Genomic DNA, 20,222 nt, shown 5'->3' with positions numbered 1-20,222 from the left:
TCAGCAGGGGCACTGACCTCTTTTCCCTTAGATTGTCAAATTAAAAAATGACAACAGCCAACATAACAACAGCAGTCCAGTGTGAATGCTTTATCTTGAACCATAAGTATATAGGCCATATAATAGAGTTGCATCTTATTGGTTACGTCGCATAAGGTTGGGTCTGACTGGTTAATTCTTGGTACTAGAAAGCTTTATATAAAAGTATAGGCACCTGATTTTTTAAAAAGTCACTTTGAGCCTTGGCTGAGTAGCTCAGTTGGTTAGAACATCATTCTGATTCACCAAGGTTGCTGGTTCGATCCCCAGTCAGGGTACATACAAGAATCAACTAATGAATGCATAAATAAGTGGTGCAATAAATAAGATGTTTCTCTCTCCCTTCTTCCCTCTCTAAAATCAACAAATTTAAAAAACAACAACACACAAACTTTAAGTTATTTTGGAGCAAAAAGGGTAGGTAATTACTATTATTTTTTATAAATCAATCAGAAGTATACCTATTTTTTGTCAGATCAGCAAAATATATGTTTTTTGGTATGCCACAAAATTTTAGTAATTATTTATGTGTGCCATGAGATGAAAAAGTTTGAAAATTGCTGCCCTAGGCCATCGTATGTTCCACAAATTACAAAACTGAAGGCATCAAACTTCTCAGGAAAGATACAAATAAGAGAAACCAAATTTTTTCATCTCTATATAAATACTGAAAACGGTTTAAGGTTTGACACCCCAATCCCTAATCTAGACTGTAAAACTTTGCTTAACACTATTAAACTTGAAAATTAATTTTACAAAATACAATTGATGATTTTTTCTTAAGGAATGTTTTCAAAAGACATTTCAAATTTTTTCAAGTGCAACATTTCATTTTTTGCAGTAAATGACAATTGCCATTACTCCCTCATAAAAATGAGATTTAAGGTAGTTCATACATTTTAAGCTAAACATGTTTAATGTTTTGCCAAGGACAGAATATGATTTAAAGACTATGACAATATAAAAATCAAGTCTAGAAAAAATAATGGGGAGAGGAAATCAAGACATGTAGAAAGTTAATGGACATTGAGGCAGGGTGATGGGTATTTGGCAGTTCATTGTCTATTTTGTGTATGAAAATGTTCATAATAAATTAATATGAAAGGTAGCAAAATAAAATTATAATCTATGTAACAAGTATAGCTTTTTAAATTGAGCCATTACAATGTATTCAAAAAGAAAACTACAATTATAACAAAATTATGTGAGGCTATTTTACTTAGATGTTTAGACAAAACAACCCTGAATTATCACATACAGTGGATGTATTTTTTCCCATTTACAATAAAATATATCTTTTAAAATAGTGTTTAACAATTTACAGTATCTAATATTATTAGAAAATAAGCTGAAAAGAAATTATCTTTGGAAATTTAAGAGAAATAAAAACTGTGAACATAATCCTCTTAAAGTCTACTTGAATAGAAAGAAAAATAAGTCCCCTTAAATAACTTATTAATGCAACTATACAATCACCCCAGAAAATCCTATCTGAAAAACATGTTTGTGTCATTTAAACTTCAAAGTTTAAGAATTTCTTTGCTGGCCCTAATGGTATGGTACTGTAGTGCTGTTTTAACTTTCTATAATCTATGGGCTATAGCCACTATACCAACAAGATGCCATTAATACTAAACCTATGGCTCTCAAACTTGAGCACACATCAAAATCACCTGGAGAGCTTGTTAAACCATAGTAGGGGACCTTCCCTGGTTCTGATTCAGAAGGTATGAGGTGGAACTTGCATTTCTAACAAGTTCCCAGGTGATACTGATGCTGCTGGTCTGGAAACCACACTTTTAAACCACTGTCCTTCTAAACAATTTAAATAACCATTCACCAATCATATAAATCTTCACAGAAATCATTGCAGCAAACTAATCAGGAGTTTTTAACCCTTTTTGAGCCATGAACCCCTTTGGCAGTCAGGTGAAGCCTACAGACAGGCCCCTTCTCAGAATGTTTTTAAATGTATAGAATACACAATAAAGAAAACCAATTATACTGGTTATCAAAATATTTAGAAAATATTCTTCTTTACTAACAGAATTAAATAAGACCTAATAGCTATTATAACTACCATGATTTCAAAGGTGTGAAAAGTATAAAAAATATATTTTGAGATATATGCAACTGTAATGACATGAAAATATTTGTAATTTTGATTGGTGACAAATTCAGATACTGCGGCTACTGTAGATTTGTTGCCTTCATTCAGAATTGAAGGAAATGCTGTATTTCACATCAAGATTAGTGAAAATAAAGTTCATGGAACCTCTGAATTCTATCCCCAGACCCTTTTGGATGCCTGTAAACTCCAAATGAAAAAATCCTAAAGCCAAAAAGAAAAGTATTTCTGTGAAGTGTATTTCAAAAGATTACTTGGCAGCAATGACAAAAGATAGTTAAAAGTTAAACCATTTACAAACTTCTGTTATATAGATAAAGCTTTCTGAGTTTCAGAGCAAGTTTTTTTAAAAAGAAATATTAGAATAAGGTACACTTATTTTCGGGCTATTACAAAGTATGTGAGTTATTTATTCAACTTTTAAATATGTGACTGCCTATATTCAATCTTGAATTAAGCATTCTCCAAAACATACAAATGATTCAATTTAAAAGATAAACCCATCTTTAATTATATTTTAGAAATACAGAACTAATGAAAAGTTTAAACTATTTGCTGTGACAATATTTAAGTGCATAATGATTGATGAAATGGCAAATCAAGGTAAATGATCACTTAAACACTTGGTCTCTAACCTCTAACACAAATTGGGAAAAAATTCAAAACTCACAAACAAAATGAGCAATTCAGTACATGCTTACTGCTTTTATTAACCTCAAATTTTCATGTTATGCCCAGGTTATTGTTTCATGTATTTGAAATACTTCTTAAAAAAAAAAAAAATAGCATCACTCCTATGATAGCTTTCCTCAAGTTTAAAAATGTTTGACGGGTTTTCACTAAGGCTAGTCTGCTGCTCTGAAGATGAACACGCCAACAAAACAGAAACGTTGATTAAGAACTAAAGATATTGGAGGAAAAAAACAAATAAAGATATTGTATCTTTATTCACTTTGCCTTATTTAAACTGTACTGTATTTAACTACAGAGAAAGAGAAATAAAATTATAGTCTAGGCATATTATGTAACAATCATGAAAATTATGGTCATGTTTAAGCATCTTCATATCATTACACCTTCATGAGGTAACACCTTTTAAACAGACAAGGACAGAAAGCAGCCAGAAATCACAATTCTGATCCTACGATTCTCACAGCCAAATTCAGACCAAATACTGCCACTCAGAATCTTTTAAATGGAATCAAGCATTTCTGAATACACATATTTAGAAAACAAATTTACTTATACATGCAAAGTACATTTTTTAAAATATACACTAAAATTTAAAAATACATGTGACGTGGGTAGAAAAAATATTTAAAATTTCTCTTTACCATAGGTTCTATATTCAAAGAAACTAATGAGGAAAAACACATTGAACTGGGTACACATAGGACATCAGGAAAAGAAAATAGATCCAGTATCTAGGATGACAATTTAATTTTCCAAATAACTTGTCAAACTACCATTTAATATATTTAAGTCTAACAAGACAGACCAATGGAAATAAAGAACAACACTGTACTTCAGAGCTCTGAAATGCCCTTTATTCTTAATTCATTTTACAATTTTGTGTTAGAAGACTAATTTGATCAAGTTCTTGTTTGTTTTTATTATGTTGTTGAAATTCTTAACTCTACTGTTTGTAAGTATAAACTAGTTAAAGTTCAATTCAGATTTTTCTATCTTTTGCCTTTCTTGCTTTTTTTCAGGAGTTTTGAATAAAAATAATCCTCCTGGTGTTTAAGGCCTTAAAGAAAATATCTCTGTAGTATTGTAGACTTTTAGACTTTTCTACTATGAAAAATAAACATTTTAGGTAATTATGTTTCGGGAAAGTCTTAAATCAATGTGAAAAGCATTTTGCTGTTTGTCATGTAAAAATATGAAATTCTATAATGACCTTGAACACACATATACTTTGTCCATTCCGAGAAACAATATTATTATTTGTCTGCTCTACCAGACTGAAACTTGAAGGTGAGGCCTTGTTCACCCTTCTACCTCCAGCGCCAACACAGCCTAGCAGGCCCTCAACAAATACATGTCAAGGAAATGCATTTAACCCCGTGAGTGCCGACCAATATCCTAGGGACTATGCTAAAATTGCCAAGGCATTTTTGCTGATGTTACAGTTTAGGGCAAAAATTATGAATCGCCAGTAAATGCAGTTACATATTCAAAAACTTAAGGAAACCTTTACTACACTGACATATTTAGCAATATCATCGTCACGAATAAAAGCAGACTTAGAAGTGGACGCCATTTCGAAGCTTTGATAGCGCGCCCGGCACTTTTGGCGAAAGACATGAGGAGCGCGATCGAGCTCCCGGGCACTCTAAGGGTTAAAGCTGTCACTTTCAAGTGCTTGCAACTCCAGTTCCTGGAATAGGGGCATGTACTCGCTCAGGTTTAACAAGGTCTTGGGACTAAACTCACTCCTTTACATTTATATATCACTTTGCAAATGCTTCTGCCCACATGCTCATCTAATTCCTCTGTGAAATAAACTGTCAGAAAAAAACTGTACATGTCGTCAACAACAAAAATTTTATCATTAACCTAACATTTAGAAAAAGGGGGCTTTTTAAAAACGTATCCAAGGGTCATAAGCTGTCAACCCCAAAGTGAAACGGATGTGTCTAGAAGTGAGGTGATTATTACAGGATCCAGCCTCATAGTCTGAGAGTCATAAATTTGGGGAAGAGAAAACATGGTTTCTTTTCCGGGACCTCCCGGCTGGAGTGCCTTTCACAGCTGCTGATACACGGAAGGAAGGAAAGGCAAACAGCGCCGCCCCGGAGAGGCTAGGAGACCGGCCAGTTGTGATGACAACTGCCGAGACCTGAGCACCTGAACCATTTCCCGAGCCCCCGCCGCTCCCCGCAACCTGCCTCCCCGCGGGCGTCGGCGGCCGCACAATGGCAGTGACTCGGCGCGCCCCGCGCGGCCTGCGGCTGGGACAGCGGCCCGGCGCCCCGCGGCCCCCACCGGGCAGCCCCCCACCGGACGGAGCCTCCTCTGAGCTCCCGACAGGCCCGAAGGGAGCCCGGTCGCGCTCCGGACGAGGAATCGCAGCGGGGCAGGCAGCAGTCTTTGGAGGAGCTTTGCGTAGGGCCCGGGGGCATTTTTAACGAGAGAAGCATTTTGTGCCTTTCGGGGTGTCTGCGAAGTGGCCCCCTTCTGGCCCTCAAGTCCGGAGGCTGGAAAGTGCGCGAGCGGGGGAGCACCGGAGTTTACTTCCAGTTTGAGAAACAGCTGCCCTAGAGGCTGGCAGAGCCCCGCTCTCCCGGGAAAGCAGAGCGCCAGGCGAAGCGCCGCGCATCCCTCACTCTCTCGCCATGGGTAGGCCTCTGGCTCTCCCCGGGTCCCCACCGTCGGCCGGGACACCCCGGGCCCAAAGTCTCAGGGGAAGTACTACTTCGTTACCTCTCGGCGCGGAGGCAAGCGAGGAAGTGATGAGCCGCGCGGCGACCGCTCCGCAACTACAAGCGCCGCAGCCAGACATCTCCGCGGGGCCTAGGCCGGGCTTCTCCCGGCTCTCCTCCGAGTCTCTGGGGCCCGACTCCTACTTGCAGGGCACGCTGACCAGGCTCCGGACCCTCCCGCCAACCCCTAGGCCCAGTGCAGACTTCGCCCGCCAGGAAGCCAGGTCTGCGCGTTCTCAGCGGCCCTCTGTCGTGTACCCAATACTGTAGACACCTAACCCCTCTCCCTCCCTCCCCTCCTCCTCCGCCTCCCCATCCCCCACCCGCCTACCGGGCCCGGGGAGCGTGCGCGCGCCTGCGTCCTAGGCCTAGGGAGGGGCGTTGGCACGTGCTACGTGTGTGTACGTGAGACACCGTCGTACGGCGAGGGGAAGGGGGCGGAGACCTCGGAGCCAATGAGCACGCTGCGATGGTGGCTGGCCCTAACTGCAGGAACTCCAAGTCCCGAAAGGCAATTCTTCCGGAACCAACTATAATCCTAGTGTTGGGAAAAAAAATTGGAGATAAACACAGAGGTGCAGGCCGGGAGTTGTAGTCCTAACCCGTCGCAGTCAAGTCCTGGTCCTTTTCGATTGGTGGCAGGGAAGATGAAAGTGAGACCGGTGGCTTAGCCAGCCCCAAGTGGAGTCTTTAAAGGCTTTTGGCTGCCGCGGGATGTTTCAGAAATTCCTTTCGTGGGGATTCCATATCTTGGCTCCTTGTTTTCCTACTTGTAACATGGAAATGGCTTTTTTACCGAGTCCCCCTAGCAACAACTGTTGGATGATGGCTCTCTTTGTTTTATAAACCAGTGCTGATAACTTGCAGCTGTTGCTAGTCCCTGACTGCTTTACAATCCTTTGGTGGTTCCCTTAAACCTGATCACACTCTGGGAAATCGTTCCTTCATTAACTCTCTGAGTCCTCTGTCTGCATGGCTGGTTCCTCTGGACAGCTAAAACAGATCAACCCTGTACAAGGTGCAGGATGGTGACAAATTAATCAGACTCTTCCCATCTGAGTTGGCGCCAGACTATTTGTGTATTAAGATTTTGATTAACTCAGAAGCCCAGAGAAATTACCAAGTGATCTTGGGTGCTTCTAGTTCTGAATTTGGGGGGAGTTGGGCAAGCTAGAGTCAGGACTAGGCCACCCAAGTTATTTAACCCTCATCAGTCTTGGATTAGAGAAAATGTGGCTTCTAGTTCAGAGGGTCTGGCCATGAGAAGGGGCATTGGCCTTGGCCCAGGCCCAGCAAGTGGTATTGTGTTTCTTCTAAGGGAGCTGACTCCTGGTATTCCCTCAGTTGAAAGTGGCAGACACCAGAACCAGAGCCCAGGTCTTCCTCAGCTGCCTCCATTAATATAATTTTGAGGAAGGAAAGACTCTAAAGTTCTCTCAGTACAGTGTTTTCAAATTATGTTCTTAGAATCCTTCAGGAGCCATTGCTCTCTGGCGGGGGTGAGGAGACTAAGGGACCTCCTCTGTCTCTTATTCCACCCCAAGGTCAATTAAGACAGCTCTGCTTTTATCTGTTTATCTGTTTCATGTATTAGGGTTTTGTCTGGAAATAGAGTTCTTTAGCTCTAAAGCAATGTTTCAAAACCATTGATTCTAGGGCAAACCTTTCCTTTTAGCAATGACCTAAGCAGGTCACATGGATCCTAACACCCAACTTAAATATTCATCCTCCCCTACCTTCTATTTCAATTATATGCACATTTCTTTCTGTTGGAGGTGGCAGGAATGGCACCAGTTGTATGACCGGTGGGGTCAAATCAAACCTGGGTTCAGCAACCTTGGTACTTGGGTTCTGGCTAGGAAATAATTCAGAGTCCAGGAAGGACCCTCAAGTGGCCAAGGAGATCATGCTGGTCCTGATGTCAGCTGATATTTTGTGGATTCTGCAACCGAAGGAAGTACATGTCCTTGACCAGAATTGAACCTGGGACCCCCTCAGTCGGAGGGGTGACACTCCAACCATTGAGCAAAACCGGCTAGGGCCAGCTAGGGCTGATTTTATTGCTTATCTGGGCCTGGAGCTGAAATACAACTGAGGCACAGATATTCTCTCTAAGGACAAAAGGTCAGGGGGTCCAAACCACACAATGGCCCAACCAGCAATATGCTAGGGGAGAGAAAGTCACCCTGGGGGCAAGGTCCCACCCTACAATTGATTGACCATTGCTAGGCACCTGGGGCTTTCCATCCTGGAGACCTTCTCTACCTGGCTCATCGTTCTTGCTCTGCTCATGTCTGTCTAAATGCCTACAACACTTCTTAGTCTACGAATAATGAATTTTTAAATAAAATCTATAGATTGCTATAAAGCAAGCTAAATAAAAGCTTAATGAAGTTAAGGCTCATCTGGGAGCACTCCATGGAGCTTTCCCTTTCTCTGTCTATTCTAAGAGCTGGATTTCTCATTCATTCTGTCAATGACTATTTATTAAGCACTATTTATTACATGCTGGGCACTGAGGAAATAACATTGAATCACATACACACAAAAATGTTTCCCTCATGGAGCTTCTATTGTAGTGGGGAAATATAAGACAGTAAAATATATATATATATAATATCCCACTGATATGATGACATAGAATATCCTTATATTGTTGTGTAATATATTCTTATATTACTCGCAGGACAATTGAGCATTTCATTTTATTTATGGGGTTGATGTTTTCTGTTTTGCCTGTATCCCAACGACTATGAGCTCTTTGAAGGCAGGTATTTTATTATATACCTAGGCCAGAAAATCTGACATATAATCAGAGAAAATTATAATTGACAAAGAAGTGAGTATTAATAGACATAAATTTGTACAATGGTTAATCCAACTGATTTGAGTATCTCAGAAGAAATTCCCAGGAGATTCCTGTTTAGAAGAGTGTAGACTTTGCCCTAGAAAATACAAAAACAAAGGGATCTGTACACAACTGTTTAACTTTTTTTCAGTAATGTGAACAAAGGTCATGTGGCTTTGGCATTAGACTGGTGATGGTTTCATCACACTGGCAACATGATTTTGGTAGTTTCAATACATCACCCCAAATCTGTGCTCTGTAGGTCAGATATACCTTTGATTATTAGGATCAGCACCCAACAGGCATGGTGTAGGTCTTAAAGTTGTGTTCAAATTGGGGAACTTGTACCATGGAGATTGCTGGGGTTCAGCCCCAGCGGTCCAGGGGTTCCCAAAGGTGTGGACAGAGTCGGCGAAAAATGAAGGACACAGAGACAGCGTTCAAATGATCAGCATAGCCAGGTTCTCTGTTTATTGTCCTGTTACATCTGTATTTATACCATTTGATCCTATAAGCATGCCTCTATAGTTACATCATCATATGTTTTGGGTCCTCCTTTTACCTTCTACAGTTCCTTGTTTTATGTTTATAGTTTCTTATCTGACCTTTGATAAAAATCTTATCTCTATCTAGCTCTTTTGATTTTAATATTGCCTAGGTTAGTCTCTGTGTTCCATTATAAGGGCTAGTTTGTTGTCTCTATTCCAAGGTCATTATCCTATTATTGTACTGTTAAGCTATTAGGAAATAACTGAAGGAGATTTTTCTATTCTATGGCCTAAGTAAGGATTATGTAGCTTAAGCATGATTGTTCGTAGTTAAGGTGATTAACTACCCGCCTGGGACTTAGTTAAGGGGTTTTACTGATTTAGTCCCTTCCCTAGCCCTATTCATCCCTAACTCCAGGGAAACATTCCCACCTGGGGAAACAACCTTTCTTGGGGAGGTGGCTCTGGTTATAAAACATAGCGCTAAGAAGGGGAGCAAACATATTAAGAACAGTATGCCATATACGCCAGGTCCCTTGAAACATATGCTGTGCAGATGTTTCTTCCCTGCAGCGACTGTGTCAAGCAGCAAGGGTGGAACGGCTTCCGGCAGAGATATACCAAGACTTCCCATTTGGTGTTTGAGCACAGAGGGGCGTTAAGTTTTTATTTGCTTGCTTGTTTTGTTTTTTGTTTGTTAGAGGAGTATTAAGTTTAAATAAAATAACATCTATATTGGAAAGTGTTCGAATGTAAAGGATCATTCTTTAGGAACCACGTGACTATTTGACAAAGGAGCATGTTCCATTTTGCAAGTGTACATTCCCTGACCTGAAATTCACAGGTTGGGATGTGGGGAAGCACGGGATATGGTTAGAAAGTCTGTAAGGAAGATTCTCCGAAAGGTTGGGGGCCTTTCAGGGGGACCTTGCTGAAGGCGGCAGCCTCTGCCTTGACTTTTCCCAACAAGTCCGAGCTCTTGGGTATTTTACTGGAATCTCTATGTTTAGTCTTCAAACCCGACCTTATAGAAGCATGTGCTTTCTCAAGGATACTTATCCTGCTGATTGTATCTAATAGTTAATTTTAGTTCAAGCTGTTGTTACAATAAAAGCCTAAGAACATAGAAAACCCTAAAGACTTCATCAAAAAATTATTAGAGTTAATAAATGAATTTGGCAATGTAGCAGGATACAAAATTAATGCCAAGAAATCTAAGGCATTTCTTTACACCGATAGTGAACTTACAGAAAGGGAGACTAAAAAAGCAATCCCATTTACCATCGCACCAAAAAAATTAAGATACCTAGGAATAAAAACTAAGGAGGTAAAAGACTTATATGCGAAAAACTACAGGACACTGAAAAAAGAGATAGAGGGAGACATAAACAAATGGAAGAACATACCGTGTTCATGGATTGGTAGACTCAACATCATCAAAATGTTCATACTACCCAAAGCAATCTATAGATTCAATGCAATCCCCATTAAATTACCAACGGCATATTTCACAGATCTAGAACGAACATTCCAAAAATTCATCTGGAATAAAAAAAGACCTCGAATAGCTGCAGCAATCCTGAGAAAGAAGAACAAAGTAGGTGGGATCTCAATACCAGATATCAAACTGTATTACAAAGCCACTGTTCTTAAAACAGCTTGGTACTGGCACAACAGACATATAGATCAATGGAATAGAATAGAGAACCCAGAAATTGACCCAAAGCACTATGCCCAATTAATATTCGACAAAGGAGGCAAGAGTGTACAATGGAGTCAAGACAGACTCTTCAATAAATGGTGTTGGGAAAATTGGACAGATACATGCAAAAAAGATGAAACTAGACCACCAACTCACACCATACACAAAAATAAACTCAAAATGGATAAAAGACTTAAACGTAAGACGGGAAACCATAAAAATACTAGAGGAACCCACAGGCAGCTAAATAGCAAACATGTCGAAGGAATTTCTTCTCTGATAATGCTCCCAGGGCAATGGAAACTAAAGAGAAAATAAACAAATGGGACCACATTAACATAAAAAGCTTTTGCACAGCAAAGGAAACCATCAACAAAACAACAAGAAGACCCACTGCATAGGAGAACATATTTGCCAATGATATCACCGATAAGGGTTTAATCTCCAACATTTATAAGGAACTCATGAAACTTAATAGTAGGAAGATAAACAATCCAATCAAAAAATAGGCAATGGACCTAGACGGACACTTTTTGAAAGAGGACATACAGAAGGCAGAAAGACATGAAAACATGCTCAAAATCACTAATTATACGAGAGATGCAAATCAAAACGACAATGTGGTATCACCTCACACCTGCCAGAATGGCTATCATCAACAAACAACAAGTGTTGGAGAGGATGTGGAGAAAAAGGAACCCTTCTGCACTGCTGGTGGGAATGCAGACTGGTGCAGCCACTGTGGAGAACAGTATGGAGCTTTCTCAAAAAACTAAAAATGGAGCTCCCATTTGACCCAGTGATCCCACTTCTAGGAATATATCCCAAGAAGCCAGAAACACCAATCAGAAAGGATATATGCACCCCTATGTTCATAGCAGCACAATTCACCATAGCTAAGATTTGGAAACAGCCTAAGTGCCCATCAGCAGATGAGTGGATTAAAAAACTGTGGTACATCTACACAATGGAATACTACGCTGCGGTAAAAAAGAAGGAACTATTGCCTTTTGCAACAGCATGGATGGAACTGGAGAGCATTATTCTAAGTGAAATAAGCCAGTCAGAGAAAGATAAATACCACATGATCTCACTCATTTGTGTAATATAGAGAACAACATAGACTGATGAACAGGGACAGATCCAAAGACAGAGAAACAGCAATCAGACTATTAATCCCCAGAGGGAAAGTAGGGGAGGGTGGGGGTAAGGGGAAGAGCTCAACCAAAGGACTTGTATGCATGCATATAAGCCAAACCAATGGACCTAGACAACAGGGGGATGAGAACATGAGTGTGGGGGGGGGGGGGAGGATGGGGATTAATGCGGGGGAATGAGGACACATTTGTAATTCCTTAACAAAGAATTTAAAGATTAAAAAAAAAAAAGCCTAAGAAGGCAGGCAATCAAGGCTATTTGCTCCTAAAGCAAATCAGCCCCTTAACCTTCTCTTTCACAGAAATGTGTGTCAAGTAATCATTCATCCATCATTCAGGGTCTGCCGGTCAGCCCCGGCATTGGGACAGTGTCCTTGCTCCAGGGTATAGCCACATAGCCATGAGATGGAGCTGAGCTTGGCATCTGGGCAAAGGGCAATGAGGTTCCAGAGGCACACTAGGACCCTTCTCTCTCACTTGGCAATTCATGGATAACCTCTGGCCAGGTTCCTATCAAGCCATCCCCACAAGTTATGGATTTGGAAACAGATTCATTTGAGATTTTCCTTGTAATAAAATGGCTCCTCTATTAGAAGAGTGATAGCAATACCTGTGGCCACATCTTATCAACTCTTTGGAACAAAATACGTTCACATCACACCTACTTTCAGCTCTGTTCTGACAGGTTAATGATGCTTTAAAAAGAAAGTCAAATGCAATTTTCCAGCTCAGATAGTTTCCAGGATCTACTCCACTCCTCATCTTGAGTTATTTACCTCTTGTGAACAACATAGCTGAAGACACATAACTTTACATGTCTCCATTTTACATAAAAGTCTTTTTTCCCCCTTTAATACTTGATTCTGCCTCCTAAGATTGTGAACATTGTGAGTTGCTAAGTGAAAAATGTTTTATAGGTTAGAGTCAGGGAATCATCCAATTTAGCACTGGATTTTTCAGGTGAGGTAATAGGCATGTGAAAAAGCAGGGACTTGACCAAGGTGACATGAGTCAGAAATAGAAAGAGAAATAGAGTTCAAGTCTTCTGATTTTAAAACTTTGTTTCTTCATCTTTTCTTTTTGAACCTAAAACTCCTTCTGATAAACATAAAAATCTTACCTCTCCACCAAAGGTTTTGGTACAGCCTCTCAGAGAGCCATCACTCTGTTGGGAATCACTGTATCTTCTGAATAAAGGCATTTCTTTTTTAATGGCTGAACACTGATCCTTCAGATACTAGTAAACAGACATTGATGCTGCCAGGCACGTAACAGGAACTCAACATTTACATTTTAAAAGATAAGGACTTAAAAAAAGGGCTTATGTCGATAGGTAATATGAGATTCAAATAATACAACACTGTATAGGACTATACTGAGTCGCTATTCTCTTTTATTTTTTTAAATATGTTTTTATTGATTTTTGAGAGAGCAAGGGAGAGGGATAGATAGAAACATGGATCAGCTGCCTCCTGCACACATACACTCCCACTAGGGATTGGCCAGAAACCCAGCCTGACAGGGAATGGAACAGGTGAGATCTTGATTCATGGGTTGATGCCCAACCACTGAGCCACACTGGCCAGGCACTTTCACTCTCTTCTCATCTTGAGTCTCAGCAAGTGAGGTATTGTTGTCTGCGTTCCAGATTTTCAGCTGAGGAAATCAAGACAGAGGGTTTAAGTGACTTCCCAGGGTCAAAGCAGAACCAGGACTCACACAGTTTTCATCACTTCCTATATCCTCCTCCAAAAGCTGGTAAGATTTTAAAGGTCTGTATAATTTCCACATCCTACCCATAAATATCTCACATCAGAGACTAAAAAGCTGCCATTCCATTAAGGCAGTAACTTCCCCGCTTTACCCCCCTCCCCTATTTTTCCCTAAGAATGACCTGGGTTGCCCTGGCCAGTTTGATTCAGTGGATAGAGCATCAACCAGCAGACTGAAGGATCCCAGGTTCAATTCTAGTCAAGGACATGTACCTCAGTCATCAGTGTTTTTCCCTCTCTGTCTCTCCCCCTCCCTTCCACTCTCTCTAAAAATCAATGGAAAAATATCCTCGGGTGAGGATTAACAAAAGAATGACCTGGGTGTACTTAGGCCCGTGGACAGCAAATCGCGGCTCACGAGCCACATGTGACTCTTTGGCCCCTTCAGTATGGCTCTTCCACAAAATACCACATGTGGGTGTGCACGTACAGTGCAATTGAAACTTCGTGGCCCATGCGCAGAAATCGGTATTTTGTGGAAGAGCCACACTGAAGGGGCCAAAGAGCCGCATGTGGCTCCTAAGCCGCAGTTTGCCGAGCCGCAGTTTGCCAACCACTGACTTAGGCTAAAAAAGAAGGATCTCTTACCCTTTGAGACAGCATGGAGGGACCTGGAGAGTATTATGCTAAGTGAAACAAGCCAGTCAGAGAAAGGCAAGTATCACATCATCTCACTCATATGTGGAATCTAAAGAGCAAAATAAACTGATGAACAAAACAGATCCAGAGGCATAGGAGCATGGAACAGACTGCGGAATCTCAGAGGGGAGGCTCGGGTGGGTGGGAAGAAATTCCCCAAAGAACTTGTATGCTTTTATGCGTGACCCATGGACCCAGACAACAGTGTGGTGGAGGCCCGGTGCAGGGGCAGGTGCAGGCTAGAAGGGGTCAATGGGGGAAAATGGACATCTGTAATACTTTCAACAATAAATATCCTAGTATATATAAAGAGCTAGGTGCCCTCATGACCGAATAGGCGACCAGTCACCACGAAGCCCACGGACCACCTCTCGGCCCCCCCCCCACGGCCCCCAAGCCATGAGGGGGTGCTGGTGGTGGGATGGGACTGGGGACTTTGAGCAAAGGTGGCTGGCTGCTTCGTGGGGTGACCTGAGGAGCAGTTGCAGGGTGGGGGAGGGGGAGTTTCACAGAGCGTCCAGGGGCAGCAAGCTTCGCAGAGCAGTTGGGCTGGGCTGGGCGGGGGTGGGGGGGGTATGGGGGGTGGGGAGCCTAGTGGAGCAGTCGGGGGGTTCACGGAGCGTCACATAGCATCGCATAGCGTCGCAGGGTGGCAGAGGCCATGCGCTGGAGGCCAGGCTAGGCCTAGGGACCCTAACTGCACACTATTTTGTGCGCTGGGCCTCTAGTTAAATAATAATAAAACACAATATACCTAGGCCCCTCCACTAAAGGTTTTGATAAAATAGTCTGGAGTGGGCATGGGAATCTATTTTTCTAGAATAATAAAATCGGGAGACGCTAAGGTGTATTTGTAGAAACGACTAAGGTGAGTTTTCACTTTGGTGGTAAAAGCCGGTGCTTTTACTTCTAAAGGTTCTTTTTTAGGCTCCCCCCAGTTGCCACCACTTCCTCCCTCTGAGACTCACTGCCCAGCCTTGATATTGTCGGGAGAACAATGGGATCTACTGCAGGATGCGCCTCATCCTCTCAGGCCTATCCTTGAGGGCTGGTGGTGACCAGATAGCACAGGATCCCGCCCTCCCCTCCCCCAGTCCTCAATTAGAGGTCAGTCCTTCTTTCTAATGTTCAGGGAAATGGCCAGCAGATGGCACTAACTCACCATGTCTTCCCTCTTTGAATGGAGGTGGGGGATGGAAGTGTTCTCAAAGCTAATCATTGGAAATGGAGTACCCACTCTTGAAGACAGTGCTAGGAAATACTTGTTTCATTTTTTTCCAAAGGGTCCAGATGTCAATGGTAGCATCCCTGGTGCTTGGATCCCAGCTGAGTCACTTACCAGCTGTGTGACTTCTGACAAGTTATTTCATAAGCCTGTTTTTTCAACTATAAATGGGGGTGTTGACCTCCTAGGGTTAATGTGAGAAATAAATGATTCTTTGATCCATTGCTTCATAAATAATAAAGATATTTTTTGCTGTGCAGTGTGTAATTTATGGCTTTCCTTTTATGCCTATTGTGGACAAAAGGAGCCACATGCTAACCTGACAAGCTCAGGGAAGTCCTGCATGGCAGTCTTGCAAAATCAGAGACCTAGAGTAACCACAAAGGATGGTCTGAAATTAAACTTTAACTAAAAACAGGTTATACTGGGTAGTCATGTCCTAGGCCAGTATTTTCCCTGACAAAGATCAACTTAGATCTTTACTGAGCCCATTTGTCTTTTTGCATCTAAGATAACATCTGAAATGTCTGGGTAACTTGTAACTTCCTTCCCCGCCCACCCCCCCAAGACCCCTTGGGGCACAACCTAATATGCTGGGACAGATACAACAAATTCCTTCATTATCATGTTAATTGTTCCTGCACCCACCTAAGTATGTGTCTATCATTTTACCTTTTATCCAATCCCAGCCCCCCCCCCTTTGCTTTCTCCTGCCTCTCTAGTCTATCACCAATGGATTTCTTGTAACCCACCTACGTCCCTTTCCTTTGATTGCAATGCATAAATACGGATGTAACCCGCCATTCTCCTCTACTAATGAAAATTTATGATGTAAATGTTTTAAAGAATCAAAAATAAACTCAGGAATTGTTTTTAAAATGAGCAAGTAATTGGAGGTTATCAAACACGGCCAGATGGTTTTTGTTGTTGTTCTTTTGCAAATCTTTTTTTTTAAGATGAAAAATATAATTGTTAACATTATATGGATAAATTGAATTAGTATTTATGTAGTGGCAAAACTATTTTAAGCATTAGGTCAAAATAAAGACATTTTCAGATAATAAAAACTAGATATAACAAAGTTGGAGGACTCCACACTTCCTGGTTTTAAAACCAACTTCAAAGCTACAATAATGACAGAGTGGTACAGCCTGGCTGGGTGGCTCAGTTGGCTGAAGCATCGTCCCATACACCAAAAGGTTGAGGGTTTGATTCCTCGTCTGGCCATACCTAGGTTACAGGTTTAATCCCTGGTTGAAGGTAACCAACCAGTGTTTCTTTCTCTCCCCCATCTCCTCCTCTCTCTAAAACAAATAAAATAAAATAAAAATCAATGAACATGTCCTTGGGTGAGGAGTAAAAAAAAAAAAAAAAAAAAAAAGACAAAGTGGTACTCTCATAAGAATAGACAAATAGAGCAATATAATATATTTAAGAGTCCAGAAGGAAACCCTTACATTTATAGCAATTGCTTTTCAACAAGGGTGCTGAGCCCATTCAATGGGAAAGAAGAATCTTTTCACCAAATGGTGCTGGTCAACTGGATATCCACATACAAATGAAGTTGGAACCCTACCTATATACATATACATAGTGTAACTCAAAATGAATCAAAAACCTAAATGTAAATGCTAAAACTATAAAGCTCTTAGAAGAAAGTGTAGGTGTTAAGTTTATGATCTTGGATTATCTAAGGCAACAGTTCCTTAGATATGATACTAAAAGCATACGCAACCAAAAATAAATGAATTACACTTCATCAAAATAAAAAAAAGTTGTACTTCAAAAGACACTATGAAGAACTAAAAAAGACAGCCCACAGAAAAATATTGATAAGGATCTAGCATTCAGAATATACAAAGAGAAACCAAGATGGCGGCATAGGTAAACACCAGAAATTGCTGCCTCTCACAACAAATTCAAAAATACAACTAAAAGACAAAACGGACATCATCCAGAACCACAGGAAGGCTGGCTGAGTGGAAATTCTACAACTAGAAGGAAAGAGAAAAGCACAGTGAGACTCAGAGGAGCTGCAGAGGTGGAGTGCAGAGGTACGGAGGCACACGTGGCAAGGGCTGGCAACTGAGGATGCGGCTGTCTTTTTGAATCGGGAGGGAGTCTCAAGCCCCCAACTGCTCTGAACTCCAGTTCTGGGAAGTCTCTGGGTACCCGGACTTGTGAGGGAGAGACTGGATGGTCTGACAGCCGGCAGAACTCAGAACTCGAGGGTGACTTTCTCTCAGACGTGCTTGCAGCGATTACCGGGACACTGAGACACGGGGCCCCTTAGGGCAGGGCTGAGGATCAGCCATAGCTGCTTGCTCCGCCCTGTTGATCCCCTGAGACCCCGTCCCACCCAAGCTGAAACAGAGGCTTTTGCATATGAATGCCCTTGTCCTTTGCAATCTGAGAATTACCTCGATGTGATAAAGGATCAACTAGAAATTAAGCATACACTGACTGAAATAAAGGATATTATGCAGAGTTCCAATAGCAGACTAGAGGATTGCAAGAATCAAGTCAAAGATTTGAAATACGAAGAAGCAAAAAACACTCAACCAGAAAAGCAAAATGAAAAAAGAATCCAAAAATACGAAGATAGCGTAAGGAGCCTCTGGGACAGCTTCAAGCGTACCAACATCCAAATTATAGAGGTGCCAGAAGAAGAGAGAGAGAAAGATATTGAAAACCTATTTGAAGAAATAATGACAGAAAAATTCCCCTACCTGCTGAAAGAAATAGACTTACAAGTCCAGGAAGTGCAGAGAACCCCAGACAAAAGGAATCCAAAGAGGACCACACCAAGACACATCATAATTAAAATGCCAAGAGCAAAAGACAGAGAGAGAATCTTAAAAGCAGCAAGAGAAAAACAGTCAGTTACCTGCAAGGGAGTACCCATATGACTGTCAGCTGATTTCTCAACAGAAACTATGCAGGCCAGAAGGGAGTGGCAAGAAATATTCAAAGTGATGAATAGCAAGAACCTACAACCAAGATTACTTTATCCAGCAAAGCTATCATGTAGAATTGAAGGTCAGATAAAGAGCTTCACAGATAAGGAAAAGCTAAAGGAGTTCATCACCACCAAACCAGTATTATATGAAATGCTGAAAGGTATCCTTTAAGAAGAGGAAGAAGAAGAAAAAGGTAAAGATACAAACTATGAACAGCAAATACACATGTATCAACAAGTGAATCTAAAAATCAGATTATTCAAAATAATCTGATGAACAGAATAAACTGGTGATTATAATAGAATTAGGGGCATAGAAAGGGAGTGGACTGACTATTCTCAGGGGGGAAAGGGGTGTGGGGGGTGTGGGAAGAGACTGGACAATAATCGTGCACCTATGAATGAGGACAGTGGGGGGGGGTGGTGAGGGTGGAGGTGGGGGGGAAACCTGGTGGAGGGGAGCTATGGAGGGAAAAAGAGGAACAACTGTAATAATCTGAACAATAAAGATTTAATTAAAAAAAAACAATATACAAAGACCTCTTAAAACTCAACAATAAAAAGACAAATAATCCAATTTTTTTAATGGGTTATAGACTGCATGTTTGTGTCCCCCACCTTCCACTCCAAATTCATATGTTGAAACCTAATCCCGAATGTAATGGTATTTGGAGATGAGGCTTTGGGAGGTAATTAAGTCATGAGTGTGGGACCTTCATAAATGTGATTAGTGCCCTTATTAAAAGAAACCTCAGAGAGCTCCCTTGCCCCTCCCACCATGCATCTATATCAGTGATGGCGAACCTTTTGAGCTCAGCGTGTCAGCATTTTGAAAAACCCTAACTTAACTCTGGTGCCGTGTCACATAGAGAAATGTTTTGATCTTTGCAACCATAGTAAAACAAAGATTTATATTTTTGATATTTATTTTATATATTTAAATGCCATTTAACAAAGAAAAATCAACCCTAAAAATGAGTTCACGTGTCACCTCTGACACGCGTGTCATAGGCTCGCCATCACTGACCTATAGGAACCAGGAAGCAAACTCTCACCAGACACCACATTGTCAGCACTTTGGTCTTGGACTTCCCAGCCTCCAGAACTGAGAAATCCATTTCTTTCTTGCTTATAAGCCACCTGGTCTTTGCTATTTTTGTTATAGCGGCCTGGACAGACTAAGACAATGGGCAAAGGATTTGAATAGACATTTCTCCAAGGAAGATATACAAATGATATGAATAAGTGTATGAAAATATGCTCAACATTATTTGCCACTAGTAAAATGCAAATCAAAACCACAATGAGATACCACTTTACACTTACTAGATGGCTGTAACTTAAAACAAAAATGCCAAGTGTTGGCAAGGACATGGAGAAACTAGAACCCTCATATAGTGCTGGTGGAATGTAAAATGGATGGCTGCTATAGAAAACAATTTGGTAGTTACTCAAAACTTAAACATAGAGTTACTACATGACCTAGCAATTCCACTCCTGGATATATACCTAAGAGAATTGAAAATATATGTTCATACAAAAACATGTACATAAATGTTTATACCAGCATTATTCAAAATAGGGAAAAAGCGGACACAGCTCAAATATTCAACTGTTTAATAGATAAAATGTGGTATGTCCATACAACGGAATGTTATTCAACCATAAAAAGTAATGAAATATTGATACATACTGCAATATGAATGAACCTTGAAAACATGCTAAATGAAAGAAGCCAAACATAAAAGACCACATATTATATGAACGCATTTATGGGAAATGTCCAGAATAGGCTAATCCATAAAGACAAAGTAGTTACCAGGGGAGTGGGGGAGGA

The 20,222-nt window shown here is 41.0% G+C and overlaps 1 protein-coding gene across 2 annotated transcripts in view; it reads right to left on the bottom strand.

Annotated features, from left to right (window-relative positions):
- CLPX (caseinolytic mitochondrial matrix peptidase chaperone subunit X) overlaps positions 1 to 5,888 on the bottom strand; it is a 46,773-nt gene extending 40,885 nt beyond the window's left edge. The window contains exon 1 of one of the 2 annotated variants that reach the window (XM_059697989.1): positions 5,597 to 5,888. In XM_059697989.1, coding sequence (XP_059553972.1) covers positions 5,597 to 5,675 — 79 coding nt within the window. In that variant the 5' untranslated portion in view covers positions 5,676 to 5,888. The remainder of the gene's footprint in view (positions 1 to 5,596) is intronic. The other variant, XM_059697981.1, reaches the window with a different exon arrangement.
- Positions 5,889 to 20,222: the final 14,334 nt, after the last annotated feature.

Source organism: Myotis daubentonii, chromosome 1, assembly GCF_963259705.1.
Source record: "Myotis daubentonii chromosome 1, mMyoDau2.1, whole genome shotgun sequence".
Taxonomy (NCBI): Eukaryota; Metazoa; Chordata; class Mammalia; order Chiroptera; family Vespertilionidae; genus Myotis; species Myotis daubentonii.
The sequence above is the reverse complement of the archived record's forward strand: the minus strand, read 5'-3'. Positions and strand labels throughout refer to the sequence as shown.